Here is a 19,141-nt window from a genome sequence, read left to right as displayed (position 1 = left end):
CCTGATGAAGCGGGATTGAGCCCGTGAAACGCGTTGCCTATTTTTACTGTGGAGTATAAATAAATTGTTGTTTGACTGTTGATGCCACAGTCCTTCCTTTGTTTGCTTTGTCTGCATGGATGGGATAGGCCCACCACTGCCCCATCGGTTTTAAGCTCGTTTAAGTGACTTTTATTCTATTGGCGCCTCTGGAAAGCTTCTACATATTGCTAAGTCCACCCTTGGTGGAGGGTTGTACCCATCTTCTTCCCATCTACAGAGAGCGACTTTTAATCCTGAGTGGGGTCAGGTTAATCTCCCCATCTGCCTTCACAGTGGTTGCCTAATGGTAACCCTGGTTTGTGAGTATTAAATTGTTATATTACTCATTATTAATTATCATCTATACAATATCACACTATTGAGCTCTTGGTGTCCCCCCTCCCTTTAGCAGATGCAGTAGAGGTTTTCTCATACTGTGCCTGCACAGGGTGCTCCTGGCTACAGGAATGTGTACTAGTAGGATACGCGTGGCCAGGGAGCAATGGAGGTCAACTTAGATGTCAACCTCCATTACGGGAAAAAAGTGAGCTGCAGCGGTGGAACGGAGGATCAGTCCAGGACTGTGAGGGCACAGGTCGGCTGCAGGGGGCTGGCAGAAGCCCCAGGTAAGTGAAACTCTTATTTTTTACAGAGTTTTCAGTTATGCTTTAAGGTTGACAACCAAAGGGAGATTAATACATGGTTGTCGCATGGTTAAGTACCGCTGCATTTAATGTCTAGTGGATACTTACTGCCCTCATAGCTAAAAACAAATTGGATACAGCGCCTTAGGCACCCTATCAGCACTACCCCTAGCTGCATTCAGTCCCCCACAAATACCCCATGTATAGCAGCAATGACTGACAAGTGGGGAGTCGATATTTTGTCAGCTGTGAAACAGTTTTATGTTATGATAGGTGACATTAAACAAAATTTTAAGTGTACCCAAATTTTAATGAATTAATTAACCTGTAAATAACTCAATCTAATGGGGTTCCTGTGCTTACATTTCCCCTTTAAAAGTTATTTTACCTTATTAGGGTAGTGAAATAATCCCTTCCATTCAGCTCCGGGCAAAGCCAACTGTTAGAGCAGTTGACTGAAGCTTGACCTAGATTCAGGACCAACCTCCATCCATGATGAACAACATAAACAACATAAACTGCAGTCATCTGCATGGAATTGGTGGAGTAGGACTTTACTTACATACGTCCAGAGCATTATGAACAAAACAACATTGAATTTAGGAGCATGTGATGTACTACGCCCTATTAGTGAATATTAAAGCACCTTGGCCCAGATGCAATTCCACTTTTCTCCTGTGTTTTCTCCTAGGAGATAATTTTTCATCTTCTATTTAAAACAACTTTCCAGCACTTTTCAGCTGAAAAAGTACTGAGAAGTAAGTACAAAAGTACTATCAAAATTATTTTGAGTATTTTCTTGCTTGCTGGTGGCTTCACAGGCATTTTATTGACACATTTAAAAACATCACCTAGGAGAAAACTCAGGTGAAAAAGTGAATTGCATATGGCCCCTTCTGTCTTCCTGGAAGGCTACTATAATTGATTCATCTCAGGTTTCTTTTTCTTTAGGGTCACTGGCAAATATCTGTATTGCATGTTTCCACTTAATACAAAGAAGTAATTTAGAGCATATACTGTATTTCCAGAGTACATTTTTTCTCCTAAAACTCCCAGGTTTGATAATATAGTATGGAATCAAATGGGTACACTTGTTTTTACACATGGAAATCCTTATTGGTACATTATGAATTAATAAACAATACTGTGTAAATCTAAAGTGAGGACACTTCGATATGATGGTCTCGGTCACCATATGAGTAAGCTTACATTGTACCAGCCACCTGCACAAAATGTAGGCACTTTGTGTGATGTGTAAGTAGCCAATCAATCCATAAGGAATCAATGTGGTCAGAGCAATACGTGATTGTTGTTTAAGACAGTGTAAAACAAAAACTGTGCTTGTTGCTTTAACACATCCTATTTTAAAGGGTTTTTAGCTAATGAGATATGTTGAGCTCACGCTTTAAATTCCAGGCAGGTCTCGGTCATAATGTTGAAACAAAAATACGCTGCTCTCGCCTGCATTAATTAAACAAAGATAAGAGTAAGTACAAAAGGTATTGGTTGCTGACCTCCTAACAGCCATTATGCCATTGCCAAATTTATAACTTGCTTTAAGCAAAAAGGGGTTCATGCTGACTTTATGATGGTGGAATTCAGTATTTGTTTTGAACTCTTTCTGATTCACAAGTAAGTGCTCCGTCTTCCGTGGTGTGTTCAACATCAGAGACTTTGTAGTAGCCAAAAAGTACAGTTAGTTATGATGTGACGCATATCACACAAACCACTGTATATGAATAAATACCAACATATTTGTAACATCATAATGAATAAGTCTAGGTTTCTATAACTGGTTTTTAATCAATAGGTAGAGAAAAGTCACCTAATCAAAAGGTAGAGACTGTGGACACCACAAATTGTTTAAGTAGGTATTTTTAAAGCGCAGAAATCTGAAAATATCAAGGTCACCTAGTAGAAACCATGCATGGGAATGAACACAGACTTCTTATTTCAGCTGAGGGCATAACAAGTGTGACCTGTTAAGAGGTTCTTTAGTTACCCAATAAACTAGTTAGGGGTCTTTTGACCCATCCCCTTATTAGCATATTGAAGTGCTCTGCCAATCCACTGTATAATTCATTATGCTAGTAAGGGGAAGGGTCAAAGGACCCCTTGCTAGTTTAATAGGTTACCAATTCAACTTAACATACATCAGGGATCTATAGAAAAATTTATCTCATTACTGATTGTCCCAATATGACCCCAGGGTCAGGTGTAATCATTTACTCAACACAGCTTGTGAAATAAGATAACTAGAAGTGTCCAAGATGTTGTGGGTGGCCATTGAAAGCAGAATAAGCTGCAGACATCACAGTCTTAAAGGATGTAATCCACCAATCCCATAAAAACTCCAGTCCAATGAAAGGATCAAATTGTGGATCTAGTGAACATTTAAGACAATTCCAATATATCACAGTATGTAACAATGGTACAATTTCCCCACTTCCATTTCTGCCCATAATACCTTTCTTTGTATAATTAAAGCAACATTATTGTTGCATGCTGCGATAACTGGGCTTTGGAAAAATAATTATTAGAGCCACATCTCGACCTGTTGATTAGATTGAGTGATGTCACAAATGTTTCATGTAAGAAAGAAAAAAAATGTGGTTGCTATACTGTAGACTAGAGGATTAGTTCTAGTTCCAGTTACTTTAGCATATTGTCTGAGAAAGGTGGCACTAGTCCAAATGGACATCAGCTTTTCTTTACATAAATGAATGCATAATCAGGTTACTGTTGTCCACATCTCCACTCGACTTCCTATCTCTTTTTATGAGGACATCTTATGCTCCTTATTGAATTGTCAGGCTCCATACACATCATCACTTACGGTTCGGAGATGACCATGTTAGTAGGGATGCAGGGGCAGTCTGTAATATAAGCTTATTTTGGTTTCTTCTAGGTTCCCATTCTACTGACAGCTGAATACACTGCACAACACATTTACAAACTGAAACAACGCTTCTGTGAACGTAATACAAACCTGGGCAACTCTGGCCAACAGTTGTGATTGCTGGCAACTAGTAATGTTCAGACCCCATTACTAGCTGTATTATACAAAGGAATTCAATCCTGCAGAGACATCACACAAAATCTACATGCCAAGGATTATCATTTGTGTTGGCTATTGCATTCTATTCTCTCTAAGGCAAAGCAGCTTGGGGAAGCTGTATACAGAAGGGTGCTACTTAGCATCATTATATAGTGTAACAGTGTCCATTCAACCTGTTAATTCATCTTGAGTTCTCTCCCTGACCTTGAACTGCTGATTTAAATAACCAAAGTGCACATTCTCTTAAAGGTATGTCTTTTTTACAGACCACAGAGAACTGGGAGGCTTTAAAAGTCTGTGTTCCAAATTCCCTCGCTGGTGGATGGCTTTTTCTGAAAACCCTTTTGCACAATTAATACTCCTTTAAAGAATGATGCACGACTGGTGCACAGAAAAGCTATTTGCCCTCATCTCTTTTATCTTTGTCAACGGTACTTCTTCCTTTATAATTGCTGAAGTCAGGAATACAGATCTCATGTGTCTATCCTGTTGCCTTCTGCCTTTCCAAAAAAAGACTGGAATCCATATCTAGGGCTGGCCTACACAGACGTCAGGACACAAAAAAATCCATTTAAAGCCCATTCTGTCTGTTATAGGTAAAGTCTGGATCATCTGCTTGAGTCTCTGATACCAGTGAGAGTTTGGTTTGTGTCCTTCCAATCTCTTCCAGTGCACAGGCCAAAGAATCCAAACTTCCATCATATGGGTGGCGAGCTTCCCACAGGTCCAAGATGACAGCTGATGGACTGCTCTTTGTTGCAAAGTAGCACAGATTCCTTAAAGAGAGAATAAAAGGAATTAGCACCTGGAATATTCTACAGATGTGCATTACCGGTACATGGATGTGTGTAGCTTTTCCAAAATTGCTATGTATGTTAAAGGAAATAGTGGGAACAAACACAATTTTTCAAAAATACCTTGTAGTTTTTAAAATACCATTTTTAAAATCGATTTTCTCAAAAATGACTAGGTCGTTATTACGAATTACTATGCAAAGTTATGATTATGCCAAATTCGTGATTATCACTACCTAAATTCAAAGACCTAGTATAGAACTTCCTTTTGCTTCATGGGTACTATATAATACATACAATATTACAACACAATATACAATATAATTGCAACAACAGCAGTTAACTTGGGTGTTTAGTTTGTTATTTTATGGAATTATTTATAACATGATTTTCTCCTCAAGGAGTGCCAATTGTGTGTTTTTTTCTCCAAACTTCTAGGCATGAGCACATGTGTTTATCTTTAACACAGGAATAGAACATGTCTGCTATTGAACATACATGTAAAAAGGATGCCATGGTATTTTGAGTACAAGAGAAAGCTGCTAGCAGAATATGGGTACAACGACTCCTTTTATGATTATGCTCTATGTAATAAGGATAGCAAAATATCTGTATTTGTCTGATATTTTCCTATCGCCTAACTTGACCCCATTCTCACTTGAACTTTCCCTCTATCGATGCCTAACCCTAACCGAACCCCCAACTGATGCCTCCCTTACCCTAAATGACCCTTTCAACTGATACCTAACCCTAACCGACCCCCCCAACTGATGCCTGACCCTAACCATCTCTTCTGCTGCAATCCCCGTCAGTATCCATGGCGCCTTCACCGCTAATTATTGGGCATCACTAATGGTGCTCATGTTAATCACAATTAGTTGCTATAACCTGAAAATTCGGCACCAGAGGCGCTTGTTAAAATAGGGGGCACTGGTGCCGCCCACTATACAAAGTACAGCTTTTAACTATCAGGATCTGTGCTTTGTGTCCACTATTTTAAGTTTGACAGCATTGCAAACCTCTGTCTAATCACTAGATTTGAGAATAATATCTAAAATAAGCAATGCTGAAGTTATAAATACTGTACGTTCTTTCTATAGCCCGACCACTCCGTTTTGACAGAAAGGGTTTAGCCAGTTAGAGGTAGTTTTATTGTCCCCTCTAGCAAGTATTAGACAGCATTCTAAGCTACCATCGCTGAGCCATAAATGGATACCCAGAAAATTTCCCCAACAGGAAGCCTGTTAGACTTATGCAGGGCGCAACTAGTGCAATATCACAGTATGAAGCAAATGTGCTGCACGTGAATAGATTACAGCGCGGATTCAGATTCTATTACCTTCCTGTCCTATGACTGCCAATGAGAGACAGTAGCACACTACCATATGTTTTATAGATACAGCACACTCAGAGTTGTTTGTTCAAGTAATTTTTAGGGAATAAGTCTGGCAGTTAGGAAATTAGTTTCCTCCCTTCCATCTGGCCCCCCTGGTGGATCCTCTAAGTGTTTGTTTATGTGCAGGGCTTTAACGTGCAATGTACTACAACAAACAACGTTATTACTACATAAATACCACCGCTGTGTTAGTTATTTTTGCAGCTCAAGGTCTTTGTGTCATATGAAGTAAACTGCACATTTGTTACATTGTGGTGTATTGCACGATAGCTGCTACAATGACAATCTATACAGTACATAATTATGGAAATCCAGTGATGAGTCTTGTGAAAAAGATATATATTTATGAATATAATTGTCAACTTGTTATGAGAGATTAAAGAGAAACCATGACCAGTCTAAGAATTGAACTTCAAGCCAATCAGTAGCCAATACCCCCTTTTTACAGGAGAGATCTAGTCCTTTTCACAAATGGATCATCAGGGGGCTCTGTATGGCTGATATTCTGGTCAAACCCCCCCCCCCCCCCCCCACAGGAAACTGTGAGGACCATGGTCTTGGCGATTTCCTGTCCCTTATTGCATTGTGGGAAATAACAGCTGTTTTACTGTTTACAACTGTTTACAACTGCCAAAAAAGCAAGCAGCATCTCATTCCACTGACATCACCTGCCAGCAGTAAAAATGTCACCATGTGGTCAATGTCAGAATCTAAATCAGGGAAAGGAAAGATTTTAAAATGGGCTAATACTGACTAAATAATTTATACATAATTATTGTAAAAATGAAGCACTTTTTTTATTACATTATTTTCACTGGAGCTCCCCTTTAACCACTTTACCCCCGCGCGTACGTATTTCTCCGCCCCTTTTTCCATCCTTTAAAAACCAGGGACAGAGAAACACGTACTTTCCGCGTTCCCGACGCTGTCCGCGCTCCCGCTCGTAAACACGCCGCCCGCCGCTAGTAAAACCGCCGCCGCCCGCTCGCCCGGAGATCAATGAACGGGAAAATCCATTCCCGTTCGTTGATCTAAGCCCCACAATGACCCGCTGCTCTCCTATGGGCAGCGCGATCATTGTGAGAAGAAACTCACGTGTCCAGCCTCCTTATTCTTCCTCCAAGCTTCCGGAAGGAGGCTTGGAGGTCGCAATAAAGCAAAAAGTTACTGTGGCCATCTTGTGGCCAAATAGTAAACTACACCTTACACATTTTTCACATACAAATAAATGACTTTTACACAAAAAATTAACTCATTACCTCCCACACTCCCCATTTTTTTTTTTTTGTAATTAAAAAAAAATTCAAAAATTTACAATTAAAAAAAATACATAATTAGTTACCTTAGGGACTGAACTTTTTAAATATTTAAGTCAAGAGGGTATAACACTGTTACTTTATAAACTATGGGCTTGTAATTAGGGATGGACGCAAAACTGAAAAAAATGCACCTTTATTTCCAAATGAAATATTGGCGCCAAACATTGTGATAGGGACATAATTTAAACGGTTTTATAACCGGGACAAAAGGGCACATAAATTTCATGGGTTTTAATTACAGTAGCATGCATTATTTAAAAACTATAATGGCCGAAAACTGAAAAATAATTTTTTTTTTCCCCACATTTTTCCTATTTTCCCATTAAAACACATTTAGAAAAAAATAATTCTTGGCATAATGTCCCACCTAAAGAAAGCCTAATTGGTGGCGGAAAAAACAAGATATAGTTCATTTCATTGCGATAAGTAATGATAAAGTTATAGACGAATGAATGGAAGGAGCGCTGAAAGGTGAAAATTGCTCTGGTGGTCAGGGGGTAAAACCCCTCAGTGGTGAAGTGGTTAAAGGTGCAGATACATCTAGTGATGTATGAAAAGATCGACCATGAGACAGATGTCTCTGAGATCAAATCTGACCAGAGAGAGATCTGTTGCCCGCCCATACACCCCACACCGATTCCCTCTACCGCCTTCCAAGTGTTAAATGTCTGCCCCCCCCCCCACCTGTTCCCTCCCCTCCACCGCACCTGGGCTGTGTAAATTAACTCTCACCTGTACCGCTGCCGCGACTCCCAGCTTCATCACAAGGCATGTGTACCACATGGTGTGTGTGATGTCACACACATGCGCCGGAAGTCATGTGGCACTTAGTAATGGGGGGGGGGGGATGACGCCAAGATTCACGACGGGACAGGTGAAAGTTTACACAGCACGGACACCAGGCAGAGATTTTACACTTGGGGGGAGGGGGGCAGCAATTGGGAGTCCGTCACATACATTGGCCATCGCGACATTGAACGCTGTTATCTATAGAGCGCCTGGGACCAAGATTTTCCAGAACGCTCAAACTGATTTAGCCATAATCAATCAAATCATATGAATAGATAGGATTATCGAGTCGGGGGGTCGATCAAGCCGCATAATCGCTAGATGTATTACCAGCTTTATAGCACAACAGCTCTTTTGCTGCCCTTTTGTAAAGAATGCTTGTTGTTATTTCGCTATAAAACTAATTATCTGGCTATAGGAAATAAGCCTTGACACTGCTAGATGTACGTTAGGTTTATCAACAAAGAACACATTCATATATTAAAATATGAACATATGAAATGTGAATGAGTGTTTTATTTATTTTTTCTTCATTTCTATGCAAGTTACTGATGGAACTGAAGGCTCTTTGTCTCGAAAGTAAAGGGAATCTTAAAAAAAAAAGCGAGTGTGGTATTTTCCCTCTGACTCACTAAAATGCTGTCAATAACAAACGGTACCATGGCAACTACCTGTCCTGATGAACAACAAAACAAAGATGCATTTAATATTTGCTGAAAAATAACGATTAACAAGAATGTGGGCAGGAAAATGGAACAAGTGATTTTCTCAGTGGATCGAAGGCTGGCCAGTTAAGGTCCATTTAAACTGGCAGGTAGTGTTTAAAGTTATTATGGCTTTAAGGTACAATTAAGCAAAGTTATATTTTCTGACGTGTAATTACATAATAAAAGACTTCAGCTTACTTCAGTCTTTTATGACAAAATCTCGAAGCAGAAGAGCTGACTATTTGCTAATCTGCTATTTGGGGTGTAAAGTGGACTTCGATAATAGGAACTTGTCAGCAATGATTATTGTAGATTATAAGTTCCTTTTATCCCAGTAATTGCAGTGATGGCTCATGGTATATCATTTTTATTGTAGCTGCCCTGTTAGTGACAATGTGGAATACTTGGTCTAGATTTTCACACCCATTGTAATACACTTTTCACAATGCCGTGCTATGGCTCTTCCAACAGCTTGAAAACTATGGTGATATAAACAATACTATGTTGACCAACACATGTTCTACTGTAATGATACCTTCATACCTGAAGTCAGATTAAATAAATACATAAAAAACTAGATACGTATCTCAGTAGAGCACAGGTGTCAAACACAAGGCCCGGTGGCTGAATGCTACTTGCCATTTTATGTGGCTCTCCAGATCTTCAAATGTGCGTCATTGTAAGCAGTAACATAATGACAGCACACTGCCTTCCCAACCAGAGGAGCACACCAGTGACCGTTTCTGGTTGAAACATTATCAGTTTATGATGGGGTGCAGCAAAAACCCACGGGACCCCTCAGCAAAATAACCATGGGGCCCCCTCTTGGCATTCAAACCCCTTTGTGTGGGTAGCATCTTGCCTTGGGCCACATTTCATCTTGAAGATTTTCTGCCAAAGCAGCACTGGGGCAGGTAAATATTAAACTGCTCCACTGCACTACTCTGCAGAAGGGGGAGGAGCTGGCCCCCCATGTTCGCTATAGTTAGGCCACTTAATTTTAGACTGTTCAATAAATGTTACATTTGAACTACTTTGCATTGCAAGGTTTTTCCCCCCTTAAGATGCCGGACAATTTTGGCAGTTAATTTGTCACTATTGGCATAGCAATAACTTTTTCATTACTTACGCCATCAAAGTGATACACATGTAATTTTTTTTTTCAAGAATTTTATAGGCATATTATAGGGAAAAAATAGGCGTAAGTGCAGAAATAATTTTTTTTTAATATTTTTCACCCTTCACACCCTTCACAAATTTCAGTGCCACAGTTATAAAACATCTCAATATATGTTACTTGTCTTTTCTTGGTTAAAATGATACCCTACATGCCATATATCATCACTAGTTGGGAATGTGGCGTACCATTATCACCAGCTTGTGTGTTTGCAGCAATTGGATCCGAATGCTATGGCGCAGAGTTTGGGGACCCCTGTGCTGTACAGATACATTGCTAGGCAACAGAACAGCGATGTATATATACAGTGTTGGGTCCCGGAGTTGTCGTCCTAGCGATCATGCTGGATCGCTACAAGTGGCAGCCATTACCGATGTCCACTAATTTTAGGGCTAAGTATAGATGATAAAAGGGGTTAATTAGTTAGGTAGTAGTTAATATTTTGCTGGGGGGGGGGCACTTTATTATTTAAGCGGACACTGTCACTTTCCTACTTTTTTTATTACTACTTTTTTCTTCTTGCTTTCATGAACAGTGATTACCACTCAATCACTGTTAAATGAGCCTGTATGAGCATGTGCACAAGCCTGTACGAGCACGTGCATGTGCGGGACCGACGGGGGCATGCACATGCACTTGCGGGAGCACTCGCCAGTGTTTTAACTGCAGAAAGTGAATTTCATGTCCTGGAATGCATAGGGGGGCCAATTATGATGTGAAATTGGCCTAATTGGCCAATAATATTTAACCACTTAAGGACTGGCTGGCTTTTCAATGATCTGTGCTGGGTGGGCTCTTCAGCCCCCAGCACAGATCAGCAGGCAGGCAGGGCGATCTGACTTCCCCCTTTTTTCCCCACTAGGGGGATGTCCTGCTGGGGGAGGGTCTGATCGCCGCCGCTCACGCGTGCCTAGCGGGGGGCTCCTCCGGCAATCCCCGACCAATCAGAGGCCAGGGATCGCCGATCCAGCGCCGTGCGACGTAAACACCGGGGATTTCTTCCCCGCGTGTTTACATTTCGACCTTTGAGCTCTGATCGGAGGCTCGCAGGCTGTTCACGGAGACTCCCTCCATGAACTGACCATGGAAACACCACTGCGACCTGCCGACGCCTATCGGCGTTAGGCGGTCATTAAGTGGTTAATACATTGGCGTTTTAATACTGGAGGTGCCGAGCGGCTTTCTTCTACCTTTATGAAATGAAATTCACGTCCTAAAATCTTAAGTAGTTAATAAACAATTTGGCCTAAAACTAGAGTTTAGATTTTGACCCTTTATGTGATCGAGTCTGACACCTCTGCAGTAGAGAGAAGCCTCCTGCACAGTCCAGAGGCTTTCCTGATCTTCTTACACCCCTCCATTCCAGTGCTGGGTCTCTGTAATCATATTTAACAATATTGTTGAATATGTTGCTTGTGGCCAATGCCATGCTCCTCTCCATGTACAAGTGTGGCTACACTAAGACTACACAAGTTCTGGCCATGCTTGAGCAGTAGCACAAAGCTGCTCATGCATGGCTTTTTCTTCTTTGAGCAAGCAACTTTGTGCTGCTGTGCAGGCAGTCAGAACGTGCACAGGTACACTTTGGCTGTGCTCATCCATGAAGAGTAGTATGGCCGCAAAGAAGAAGGTCTTGGCATTGGAAGGTTCAAGGAGAATTGGGGAAGCCTCTGATGTTGCCACATAACACTGATCCTTTGCTCACTCCACTGGCTACTCATAAAATAGAAAATTCTACTTAAGATTGCCTTATTGACACTCAAATCCTTGCACAATCTGGGCCCTAGATGCCGCAAGGATTTTTTGAAACTACATCACCCCCCCCCCCCCTCCAAATCTTAGATCAGGAGGATCAAATAACTTGACCCCCCCCCCCCCCCCAAATCCATCTTACAAGATACACAGGCCCTTATTCAATTCAACTCACCTTTTCACACCTTATCAATAAAATGCAAGCAAGAAAATACTCAGTATAATTTTGTCGGTACTTTTTCACCTACTTCTTGGTACTTTTTCAACTGCAGAGTACTGAAAAGTTATTTTAACAGAAGATGAAAAATGATCTCCTAGGAGAAAACTGAATAGGATGAAGCACAAAGAGCTTACAGTAAAAACAAAAAAAGTGCCACTGGGGGGTACTTACCTCGGGAGGGGAACGCCTCTGGATCCTAATAAGGCTTCCCCGTCCTCCTCAGGCAGCTCATTCCAGCGCTGTGACTGCCTATTTTACCTACTTTGTGGTACTTTCTCAATTGCAAAAAAGGTATTTTTGTTTTAAAAAAAAAAAAAGGTATTTTAAACAGAAGATGAAAAATTATATCCTAGGAGAAAACCTAAGAGAAAAAGTCAATTGAATAAGGGCCACACTTTTGTAAAATGTACTTTCTGGAAATTGTACTTTCACACGCCCATTGATTTCAATTCATGTGATGAAAATATGTTTTCTCATGCCGATATATTTTCCAAAGTATTCTCATCTGTGCAAAAATTTTGCACTTGACATTTTTGCAAAAATATAGCGAAATAAAAGTGGCCATATTCACTCATCACTACTCATAGACATGTGGGATGCTTACCACAAACATCATTTTGTCAGGAAGGCAAAAATTAGTTACTGAATCACGTGAGTATCATTTTGCATAACTTGCAAAAATAATGCAAAGCCAAGATTACCCACAAAATTGTAATTGTGAAAATAAAGCAAAACTTCACAAAGGTTACCCAATACGGTCATTACTGCTAATGTCTCTAGTGTGGTGTCTCCGGCACTGGAGAGCTGGTATACACCGTACATTGGAAGTGGCACTTTAAAATATGCTTATATATTGTAAACTGAGAAGCATGTATCCCTCAGGAGGAGCACAGGGAAGTTGGTTGAGGCTCAATTCACATGGAGGGGGATCGCCAATGGATAACCGTAGCGGACAGTGGCTGCTTCAATGGTGCGTTTTGATCCAGATGGAGTTCAGAGCAGATGTGTTTCCACCATGGACTACTGTGGTACGCATCTGCTGACCCCATCCTATGGATCTTTGCATTGCGATGACCACAACAATTCTAAAGGATCTCTTGTGGACTGACAACTAAGAATGAATCATATTAACAACATAGAATCTGTTGTTTTTAATTGTAAAGTGAACCATGCCTAACTTGGCAGAAGTGGCACACATAACACCCACTTTTGTTTGGGCGGTTAGCCTGACTGAAGCTAGATAATTTGCCCTGCTAGGCACCTAATTTTGGATAGTACCGTTTCTATCCATCCTTCCCAATGCAGTGTTCCCTACAGAAAGCATTGTTTTCTGTGAGCTCTCTGCTTTAGAACTTCACAGAATTGACTTTCATTTTGTGAAATTCCTTTTGACCGATTGAAAACATTTTGATGACAGTGCGTCAAAAACCCAGCTGTTTGTGACTTGAAAATTGAAATAGGAGCACAGTGTATAAACTTGGTCGCTGCTCACTGTCAAACAGCATAAAGTGCTTAGTGGAACGTAAACCCCCATGATCCCCAGCTAGGCATTTATTTGCCAACAGCGCAGTACAGCACTCCAGCCTCTGGCCGACATATAGCCTCTGAAAAAGACCTACAAATGACTGTCCCAGGCTGTCATTACTGCAGCAGGTGTGCGGCTCTGATTAGGAGCATTTAAAAACCACCTGCAGATTAGAAAACATGAAGAATGCCACGCAGAAAAGGCTGCTGGTCCTTCAAGCATTTTTCTGCTGAGCAAATGCATGACTACCAGGAGATGCACACGCTGCCTGCTGATGCACTCAAAAGGCAGTCAGGCACAGTTTTCTAAGTCTGCTCTCACAGCTCCTTTTAAGGAGGCAGCTGTGACTTCGTCTTTCAGGTTGTTGTTTTTTTCTATTTTTATTTTTTTAAAAAAAGAAAAAGCTCACCCAGTGACAAAGAGAATACAGGATATAATCAAATCTCCGAGCGAAATGTCAAACCGGCAGTAGGGCCACTTGAGCTGCAAGCTATTCCCATCACAAACATCTTGGCAATGTTATTTTTCAAAGTGGGCCTTGTTCAAATGGAAACAAGCTGTACTATGTTACTGTGCCTGTAAACAGGAAGATAAAAGGCCAGATCGAAGCGCAAAGTAAAATTGGGTTTTAGAAACCTACAGACTGGAGAGAGAGAGAGAGAGAGAGAGAGATAACTATGTGCAAGATTGCTAGATAATGTAAAGATGTGCTGTGCTCTGATATTCTGTTGCTCATCTTACGTCCTTAGAATAAAGTATTTATGTAACAGAAAAGTGTACAGTAGAGGGAGGTATGGTAACCAATAGCAACCAGTGATCCACTTTTCCTTGTGGAACAGGATGGGTTTTTGCTGAATAATCGGGATCTGCACAATTGGTTTAATAGGTGCTATCAGAAATTTGTCTCCATTGCAGGCAGGGACAGATTTCTGGAAAGGCCCCAAAGGCCAAGGTCTTGGGTGGCTGCAGCCAAAGGGGATTTCTGGACATGAAAAAGGGGTTGCCAGATATGACAGGGAGGCTGAAAATGGGGAGCAACATATGGAAAAGGTAAACTGATGCCCAAGGGAGCTGTTCATAAAACAAAGGGGCTGCTGTACATAGATGATACACATGGATGAGGGGGCTGCACATGGAATGGGAGAGGCGCTGCTGCACAAGAAAGGGGATCCACAGCATACTTGGCCTAGGGGCACAAAATGTATAAATTCAGCTTTGATTGCAGGCTTGCTAAGCATGTGATTGGTTGGTTGCTGTAACATGACAAGACTAGACACACACACACACACTGCAAACTGATGGGCGATGTATAGAAGATCCTACCTGTCACCTGTATGCATGCAGCATGAGGGCCTCGTGTGTACTATTGCCATTATATTTCACTAGGATATTATGATTAATATGTAGCATGCAGTTTAATAAACAGACCCCTGTCTTTTCAGTCATACCCAGTCATAATCATGTACTATATACAGTAGATGTTAAAAAGCCCCACCAGATTGCCTTGTTGATGACTACCATTACACACTAATGAAACTTCAAGGAGATGTAAAATCAAAGCCTATGCGCTTGGATTAGGCAAGGCACTGTCATTAGTTTCCAGGCAGATTAAGTCCATTGGACGGCTTACACTTTGCGTGTGTTCTTGTTTTATGCAAACGCAAAAATTGTGGATTTTGTAAATGCCAGTAAATAGGAAGAGAGAATAATTAAAGGGATTAATAGCTATAAAACATAAGATTTAGGAAAGCACTTTAAATCCTTTAATGCAAACATATTGTACTTTGGCTGAAATTGATGTGGGAGGCCCGGTAAAACTGAAAACACTTGACACAGCCGTAATGTTTAAGGACTGAGGCCCACTGAAAATCATCACATTCACTGAGCATCTTTGCTAGAGATTTATGCAGTATTTTGAGTGCAATTTCCAGTGCTTTTGAAGTGAAATTTGAATTTAATGCTATCCACTATCAATTGAGATTTGTGTTTTTATCGACCTACTATTTTTGTTCAGAATAGTTCAATCGCTGCAAAACTGCTTTTGTGCAGAGATTAAAAAGCTATACTTTGTATTGGAGCGCAAATGCTCCAAAAATGCTGCATGGCCCGCAATTGCGGTTTTGGGAAATTGCAGTCATTCTTGTGAGTACACCTCCATTGACTTTCATTAGCTTAGAAATTTTAAAAATGGTGGTGATTCCAAAGTGCGGCTAAAAAAGCTCCTGTGGGCCCCAGACCTTCACGTTGCCTGGTTAATTTCTACAATCATTTGTATTGGGAAATTATCAATGAATTCTACAGGAGTTCTGCCCAAGGGGAATTCACAGGTAGAGATGTCGCGAACCTCCGATTTTCAGTTCGCGAACCCTGTTCGCGAACCTCCGCGAAAGGTTCGGTTCGCGAAAAAGTTTGCGAACCGCAATAGACTTCAATGGGTAGGTGAACTTTGAAAATTTGAAAAAATTCTACTGGCTGGAAAAATGATAGAAAACATGTTTCAAGGGCTCTAATACCTGGAGGCCCACCCTCCTCCCTTGTACCTATTTCCTCCTCCCTCCTACCGGAGGAAGGAGGGTCTCATCTGCCAGGGAATTATACTATTTCAAAAAACAGTTTACATACCATAGCTGGGAATCAAACCCAGGTCTAACTGTGTGGTGGGCAAGCACCCTAACCGCGGTACCACAATAGTACTAACTGAAGCTGGCCTAGCATTTACCATTTATGCTCAATACAAGAGAAAAAGTAGACAAGACAAATAACATTTGTATCACGCTTTTCTCCTGGCGGACTCAAAGCACCAGAGCTGCAGCCACTAGGGCATGCTCTATAGGCAGTAGCAGTGTTAGGAAGACTTGCCTAAGGTCTCCTACTGAATAGGTGCTGGCTTACTGTCTACTTTTTCTCTTGGAACCTAAACGGAGAAGGATATGGATTTTTCCTTTTAAAATAATACCAGTTGCCTGAATCGCCTGCTGATCCTGTGTCTCTAATACTTTTAGCCACAGCCCCTGAACATGCATGCAGATCAGGTGCTCTGACTGAAGTCAGACTGGATTAGCTGCATGCTTGTTTCAGGGTGTGATTCAGCAACTATTGCAGTCACAGAGATCAGCTGGACTGCCAGGCAACTGGTATTGTTTACAGGAAACATCCATATCACTCTCAGTTAAGGTTCCCTTTAAGCAACCTAATGTTTCTATTGCATTGAGCATAAATAGTAAATGCTAGGCCAGCTTCAGTTAGTACTGTTGTGGTACAGCGGTTAGGGTGCTTGCCCACCACACAGTTAGACCTGGGTTCGATTCCCAGCTATGGTATGTAAACTGTTTTTTGAAATAGTATAATTCCCTGGCAGATGAGACCCTCCTCCTTCTGGGAGGAGGGAATAGGTAGAAGAAGGAGGTAAGCAGCTGTCCCTTAACTAATTAGTGTAGGCAGACAAGTGAGTGAAATGGCATAAGGACCTTTCTTGGAGGAGGGGGGGGGGGCAGGCCTCCAGCAGTGAGAGCAGTGTGTTTGGCAATAATGTGACTGCTGACTGTGAGGTAGAGGGTCAAAGTTTTGCTCAATAGAGCATTATGGGGCGAATTGAACTTCCGCAAAAGTTTGCCTGGTGCAGGCGAACGCGAACCCCCAAAGTTCGCCTGGAACCGTTCGCCGGCGAACAGTTCGCTACATCTCTATTCACAGGCAATCATGTGATCAGTAAGATCAGGTGATTGATTTAGAAGTCTATAATTTGTTGCTCACAAAAAATCATGTGGTAATGTCTCACTTCTCTTTCCAGTATAACGTATTCAGGAGGCAAAAATCCTACATGATCAAATGAAGCAATCAGCCAATCAACCATCTAATTAAATCATTCATGTGTTTATAAGTTAATTCTCCTGCTGGAGTACTTCTGTAAAATAAATTAACTGTCTTTAATTAATAGTAAGAGTGTTGGATAGTCTGAATCTGAAAGCACAGACATAACAATACCAGGCAAAAGCAAAATAATAGAAAGTAGTTATTGAACTCTGCTATTTTACACTATTAAAGAGGAACTGTAACCAAGGATTGGACTTCATCTCAAACAGTAGCTGATACCCTTCTTTGCATGAGGCATTTTTACCTTTTCTCAGTAGGTCATTAGGGAGGGTCTGTATGGCTGATATTGTGGTGAAACTCCTCCCACAGGGCAATGACAGCACCTAGGTCCTGACATCACACTGTGGTAGGCTTTTTGCATTGTGGGAAATTAAGGCCATTTCCAACTGCATAGAAACCAGTATTTCCCTTCTGTCCATATGTATATCAATCAACAGACAACCTTTTAGCCTATTGCATTGTTAGGGGGGTGGTTATACCAATGCCAGTTGGTGCTGTCTGTTTTTTTTTTTTCATGTCTGCGACTGCCGGTAGTAAAGATGATTAGGTGCCGGCTGATTGTGGATCAAACCATATGAACAAATTACATGGTGAATATCAATCATTTCTTGATCTCTCTTCTATTTTGTAACGTCTCCCTTTGCAATGTATTGATTGTTTTTTTTTTCCTCTTTTCGCTATAGTTCCTCTTTAAAAGTGTTGCTAAAGTGGATCTACACTATTTTTTCTCTAAAAAATGTTTTAGTACTATGCACAATATATGAAGTTTTACACATATTAATGGTTGTTTTACATACATTTACGATTCTTTATTATAGTAGGCTTTTAATTACTTTGCTTTTAAAAAATGAACAATATTGTAAGCTAGCGTTATTATGCAGCAGCCAGATATACACATAGAATTTAAATATAATTTGTGTCTAGCCCTGGATGTTGTAAACTTTCACTCAGCGCTTACTTGCTTGGAAATTCAGAGCTAGAGGTCTGGATTACTTCTTATCCATCATCAGCAGTAATCCATATATTTGCCTGTATGATAGAACTCTTTATTTATGTATGTATTCCAAAGCTGGGAGGCAGAATAAATCTAATTTTTTTTCAGCAACAGGATGTGTTCATTAGAATCCCCCATAGGGAAGCTTAGTAATAAAGCTGAACCATTTATATTGCCTTCATCTGAATTGGCCCCGGGGCGTGAATATATATATATATATATATATATATATATATATATATATATGTGCTTGGGAGGGGCCAGGCCATGCGGAGTGTCTTTATTATGATTTTTATAGATTAAAATCCTTGAAAAGCGAATGACATTAACAATTAGACTGCAAGCTGATTTGTGGGTGGTGACTCCCTCCGGCCATACTAGACTGTGTTTAATGCAAAATACTGCAGCATAATTGTTATTCTTATGCTAGGAAGCCCCTATATTTCAGGTTCACAGGGCGGAATAAATGTGTCTCTCAAAGTCTGATTTGTATGGCTTTCGGCCTAATTGTTCTTTGTACCTGGAAGGCAAGAATAATCGTGAATGGGTAAGGAACATACTAAAGCTCTGTTGTGTGTTGAATACATATGTTGGCAGATTGCCTGATGCTTTCCAATTCCAACCATGCAGTAAACAAATGTAAGCTGGAACGCTATCCAAAAATGTGAATGGTATAGGCTCAGGGCCGGCGCTTCCATGAAGGCAGGGGGGGGGGCAATTGACCCCAGGCCCCCAAGCACCACTGGGTCCCCATCCTCCCTATTAACTGTTACGTGCCCCCCGGGGCCCCTGCACAACAATAGCATTGATATCTCACCTGTCCCCGCGGCTGGGATGGAGGTGCTGATTCTACTTTAGAGTGTGTGTGTGTG

At 41.0% G+C, this 19,141-nt stretch overlaps 1 protein-coding gene across 1 annotated transcript in view; it reads right to left on the bottom strand.

Moving 5' to 3' along the window:
- Positions 1-674: 674 nt before the first annotated feature.
- UNC5D (unc-5 netrin receptor D) overlaps positions 675-19,141 on the bottom strand; it is an 868,705-nt gene continuing 850,238 nt past the window's right edge. Inside the window, exon 17 of the mRNA XM_068273557.1 lies at positions 675-4,499. Coding sequence (XP_068129658.1) covers positions 4,295-4,499 — 205 coding nt within the window. The 3' untranslated portion in view covers positions 675-4,294. The remainder of the gene's footprint in view (positions 4,500-19,141) is intronic.

This window comes from Hyperolius riggenbachi, chromosome 3, assembly GCF_040937935.1.
Source record: "Hyperolius riggenbachi isolate aHypRig1 chromosome 3, aHypRig1.pri, whole genome shotgun sequence".
Classification (NCBI taxonomy): domain Eukaryota; kingdom Metazoa; phylum Chordata; class Amphibia; order Anura; family Hyperoliidae; genus Hyperolius; species Hyperolius riggenbachi.
Note: the sequence above shows the minus strand (reverse complement) of the source record. Positions and strands in the feature narration are given on the sequence as shown.